At 44.7% G+C, this 6000-nt stretch overlaps 1 protein-coding gene across 1 annotated transcript in view; it reads right to left on the reverse strand.

Annotated features, from left to right (window-relative positions):
* LOC139424099 (rho GTPase-activating protein 44-like) overlaps positions 1-3781 on the reverse strand; it is a 37212-nt gene extending 33431 nt beyond the window's left edge. The window contains exons 1-4 of the mRNA XM_071175795.1: positions 3740-3781; positions 3461-3583; positions 2048-2124; positions 1538-1649 (exon numbers count right to left, since the gene is read on the reverse strand). Of these exons, the coding sequence (XP_071031896.1) occupies positions 1538-1649; positions 2048-2091 (156 nt within the window). The 5' untranslated portion in view covers positions 2092-2124; positions 3461-3583; positions 3740-3781. The remainder of the gene's footprint in view (positions 1-1537; positions 1650-2047; positions 2125-3460; positions 3584-3739) is intronic.
* Between the last annotated feature and the right edge of the window lie 2219 nt (positions 3782-6000).

Below are 6000 nucleotides of genomic sequence, written 5' to 3' on the forward strand. Positions count from 1 at the left end.
TCTCATCATGGTGACAGTAGGACTCACCTCATCATAGGGACAGTAGGACTCACCTCATCATAGAGCCAGTAGGACTCACCTCATCATAGAGCCAGTAGGACTCACCTCATCATAGAGACAGTAGGACTCACCTCATCATGGTGACAGTAGGACTCACCTCATCATGGTGACAGTAGGACTCACCTCATCATAGAGCCAGTAGGACTCACCTCATCATAGTGACAGTAGGACTCACCTCATCATAGAGACAGTAGGACTCACCTCATCATGGTGACAGTAGGACTCACCTCATCATAGGGACAGTAGGACTCACCTCATCATAGAGACAGTAGGACTCACCTCATCATGGTGACAGTAGGACTCACCTCATCATAGAGACAGTAGGACTCACCTCATCATAGAGCCAGTAGGACTCACCTCATCATAGTGACAGTAGGACTCACCTCATCATAGTGACAGTAGGACTCACCTCATCATAGTGACAGTAGGACTCACCTCATCATAGGGACAGTAGGACTCACCTCATCATAGAGACAGTAGGACTCACCTCATCATAGAGACAGTAGGACTCACCTCATCATAGAGACAGTAGGACTCACCTCATCATGGTGACAGTAGGACTCACCTCATCATAGGGACAGTAGGACTCACCTCATCATAGAGCCAGTAGGACTCACCTCATCATAGTGACAGTAGGACTCACCTCATCATAGTGACAGTAGGACTCACCTCATCATAGAGACAGTAGGACTCACCTCATCATAGGGACAGTAGGACTCACCTCATCATAGGGACAGTAGGACTCACCTCATCATAGAGACAGTAGGACTCACCTCATCATAGTGACAGTAGGACTCAACTCATCATAGTGACAGTAGGACTCACCTCATCATAGAGCCAGTAGGACTCACCTCATCATAGTGACAGTAGGACTCACCTCATCATAGTGACAGTAGGACTCACCTCATCATAGGGACAGTAGGACTCACCTCGTCATAGTGACAGTAGGACTCACCTCGTCATAGTGACAGTAGGACTCACCTCGTCATAGGGACAGTAGGACTCACCTCATCATAGTGACAGTAGGACTCACCTCAGCATAGAGCCAGTAGGACTCACCTCATCATAGGGACAGTAGGACTCACCTCATCATTAGGGACAGTAGGACTCACCTCATCATTAGGGACAGTAGGACTCACCTCATCATAGGGACAGTAGGACTCACCTCATCATAGTGACAGTAGGACTCACCTCATCATAGTGACAGTAGGCCTCACCTCATCATAGTGACAGTAGGACTCACCTCATCATAGTCACAGTAGGACTCACCTCATCATAGTGACAGTAGGACTCACCTCATCATAGAGCCAGTAGGACTCACCTCATCATAGAGCCAGTAGGACTCACCTCATCATAGTGACAGTAGAACTAACCTCATCATAGAGCCAGTCGGACCCACCTCATCATAGTGACAGTAGGACTCACCTCATCATAGTGACAGTAGGACTCACCTCATCATAGTGACAGTAGGACTCACCTCAGCCAGCTCATAGAGAGGCTCCACCACATCTTTCTCTATCTGGAACTCAAACTGAATCAGTTCCTGGGCCAGCTTCTCCTCTGTCTCCCCACACAGGTTCAGCATCTTCCTGTTAGGGGAACAGAGCCAATCAAAACATCATATGGGTCCCTGCACACAGCCAATCACATTGTCAGCTAGGTCCCAGTCAATCACAACATCAGCTAGGATCCGGCCACAAGCAATCACAACGTCAGATAGGACGCAGCCATAGCCAATCACGTCGGCTAGGACCCGGCTTCAGCTAATCAGAATGCATCAGATAGAGAACAAGGTCAAAGAGGACAGAGTGGAATTATGGTAGAATCAACATAAAAAAGGTGAGTGAGTGAGTGAGTGAGTGAGTGCGTGCGTGCGTGCGTGCGTGAGTGAGAGTGTGAGTGAGAGTGTGAGTGAGTGAGTGAGTGAGTGAGTGAGTGAGTGAGTGAGTGAGCGAGTGAGTGAGCGAGTGCGTATACAGGGACTCACCCTAGTAGAGAGTCGTCCCCCAACACAGCAGCTCCTTCTACCATACATTGTGCCAGGATGGTTAGTGGAAGCTTTTTCTGATACAAGACAGCAAGTATTAACATATGGTATTTCATATCATATCACCACACCATATCATATCACCATATCATATCACCACACCATATCATATCACCACACCATATCATATCACCATATCATATCACCATACCATATCATATCACCACACCATATCATATCACCATATCATATCACCATATCATATCACCATACCATATCATATCACCATATCATATCACCATACCATATCACCATATCATATCACCATATCATATCACCATATCATATCACCATACCATATCATATCACCATACCATATCATATCACCATATCATATCACCATACCATATCATATCACCACACCATATCACCACACCATATCATATCACCATATCATATCACCACACCATATCATATCACCATATCATATCACCATACCATATCATATCACCACACCATATCATATCACCACACCATATCATATCACCATATCATATCACCATACCATATCATATCACCATATCATATCATCATATCATATCAGCATACCATATCAGCATACCATATCATATCACCATACAATATCATATCACCATAACATATCACCATAACATATCACCATAACATATCATCATATCATATCATATCACCATACCATATCACCATATCATATCATTTCACCATACCATATCATATCACCATAGCATATCATATCACCATATCATATCACCATTCCATATCATATCACCATACCATATCATATCACCATACCAAATCATATCACCATACCATATCATATCACCATATCATATCACCATTCCATATCATATCACCATACCAAATCATATCACCATACCATATCATATCACCATATCATATCACCATATCATATCACCATTCCATTTCATATCACCATACCAAATCATATCACCATACCATATCATATCACCATAGCATAGCATATCATATCACCATATCATATCACCATTCCATATCATATCACCATACCAAATCATATCACCATTCCATATCATATCACCATACCATATCATATCATCATACCATATCATATCACCATTCCATATCATCATACCATACCATATCATCATACCATACCATATCATATCATCATACCATATCATATCACCATTCCATATCATCATACCATACCATATCATCATACCATACCATATCATATCACCATACCATATCATATCACCACACAAGGTAGCAGAACATGTTCCTCTGTCACTGTGAATGGGGATATTATGGACTTTTATTTATTCCTGGTTTATTTGAATAGGACAGGACTCACTGACACATTAAATGAAGAAGAATCTGATAGGTCCTTACCGAGGGAGACTTGACTGATTTCTTCTCTCTCTCTTCAGCCCCTTGCTGGCCCTGCAGGCAGGCGGTCAGCTTCTTGTGAGTGCTGTGGGTCACCTGTTTGACCAGGTCCAACCGCTTCTCCACCTAGACCAGCACAGCAACACGTATCAGACACCATGCTAACAAGAAGGTCAGAAATCAGACACACACATAGGCACTCACACACACACAAAAACAGGCAGGAACGCACGCACACACACACACACACACACACACACACACACACACACACTTATTTACCTGCAGAAGATCGTCGCTTAACACTTCAGTTTTTTCTGCCCTAGAAGGAGAAAACATACCAGTAAGGATTGGGTTAGGGTGGAGAGGATAGAAGGAGAAAACATACCAGTCAGGATTGGGTTAGGGTGGAGAGGATAGAAGGATAAAACATACCAGTCAGGATTGGGTTAGGGTGGAGAGGATAGAAGGAGAAAACATACCAGTCAGGATTGGGTTAGGGTGGAGAGGATAGAAGGATAAAACATACCAGTCAGGATTGGGTTAGGGTGGAGAGGATAGAAGGAGAAAACATACCAGTCAGGATTGGGTTAGGGTGGAGAGGATAGAAGGAGAAAACATACCAGTCAGGATTGGGTTAGGGTGGAGAGAGAAGGAGAAAACATACCAGTCAGGATTGTGTTAGGGTGGAGAGAGAAGGAAAAAACATACCAGTCAGGATTGTGTTAGGGTGGAGAGAGAAGGAGAAAACATACCAGTCAGGATTGGGTTAGGGTGGAGATAGAAGGAGAAAACATACCAGTCAGGATTGGGTTAGGGTGGAGAGGATAGGAGAAAACATACCAGTCAGGATTGGGTTAGGGTGGAGATAGAAGGAGAAAACATACCAGTCAGGATTGGGTTAGGGTGGAGAGGATAGAAGGAGAAAACATACCAGTCAGGATTGGGTTAGGGTGGAGAGGATAGAAGGAGAAAACATACCAGTCAGGATTGGGTTAGGGTGGAGAGAGAAGGAGAAAACATACCAGTCAGGATTGGGTTAGGGTGGAGAGGATAGAAGGAGAAAACATACCAGTCAGGATTGGGTTAGGGTAGAGAGGATAGAAGGAGAAAACATACCAGTCAGGATTGGGTTAGGGTGGAGAGGATAGAAGGAGAAAACATACCAGTCAGGATTGGGTTAGGGTGGAGAGGATAGAAGGAGAAAACATACCAGTCAGGATTGGGTTAGGGTGGAGAGGATAGATGGAGAAAACATACCAGTCAGGATTGGGTTAGGGTGGAGAGGATAGAAGGAGAAAACATACCAGTCAGGATTGGGTTAGGGTGGAGAGAGAAGGAGAAAACATACCAGTCAGGATTGGGTTAGGGTGGAGAGGATAGAAGGAGAAAACATACCAGTCAGGATTGGGTTAGGGTTGAGAGGATAGAAGGAGAAAACATACCAGTCAGGATTGGGTTAGGGTGGAGAGGATAGATGGAGAAAACATACCAGTCAGGATTGGGTTAGGGTGGAGAGAGAAGGAGAAAACATACCAGTCAGGATTGGGTTAGGGTGGAGAGGATAGAAGGAGAAAACATACCAGTCAGGATTGGGTTAGGGTGGAGAGGATAGAAGGAGAAAACATACCAGTCAGGATTGGGTTAGGGTGGAGAGGATAGGAGAAAACATACCAGTTGGGATTGGGTTAGGGTGGAGAGGATAGAAGGAGAAAACATACCAGTCAGGATTGGGTTAGGGTGGAGAGGATAGAAGGAGAAAACATACCAGTCAGGATTGGGTTAGGGTGGAGAGGATAGGAGAAAACATACCAGTCAGGATTGGGTTAGGGTGGAGAGGATAGAAGGAGAAAACATACCAGTCAGGATTGGGTTAGGGTGGAGAGGATATAAGGAGAAAACATACCAGTCAGGATTGGGTTAGGGTGGAGAGGATAGAAGGAGAAAACATACCAGTCAGGATTGGGTTAGGGTGGAGAGAGAAGGAGAAAACATACCAGTCAGGATTGGGTTAGGGTGGAGAGGATAGAAGGAGAAAACATACCAGTCAGGATTGGGTTAGGGTGGAGAGGATAGAAGGAGAAAACATACCAGTCAGGATTGGGTTAGGGTGGAGAGGATAGAAGGAGAAAACATACCAGTCAGGATTGGGTTAGGGTGGAGAGGATAGAAGGAGAAAACATACCAGTCAGGATTGGGTTAGGGTGGAGAGGATAGAAGGAGAAAACATACCAGTCAGGATTGGGTTAGGGTGGAGAGGATAGAAGGAGAAAACATACCAGTCAGGATTGGGTTAGGGTGGAGAGGATAGAAGGAGAAAACATACCAGTCAGGATTGGGTTAGGGTGGAGAGGATAGAAGGAGAAAACATACCAGTCAGGATTGGGTTAGGGTTGAGAGGATAGAAGGAGAAAACATACCAGTCAGGATTGGGTTAGGGTGGAGAGGATAGAAGGAGAAAACATACCAGTCAGGATTGGGTTAGGGTGGAGAGGATAGGAGAAAACATACCAGTTGGGATTGGGTTAGGGTGGAGAGGATAG

This window comes from Oncorhynchus clarkii, chromosome 13, assembly GCF_045791955.1.
Source record: "Oncorhynchus clarkii lewisi isolate Uvic-CL-2024 chromosome 13, UVic_Ocla_1.0, whole genome shotgun sequence".
NCBI lineage: Eukaryota > Metazoa > Chordata > Actinopteri > Salmoniformes > Salmonidae > Oncorhynchus > Oncorhynchus clarkii.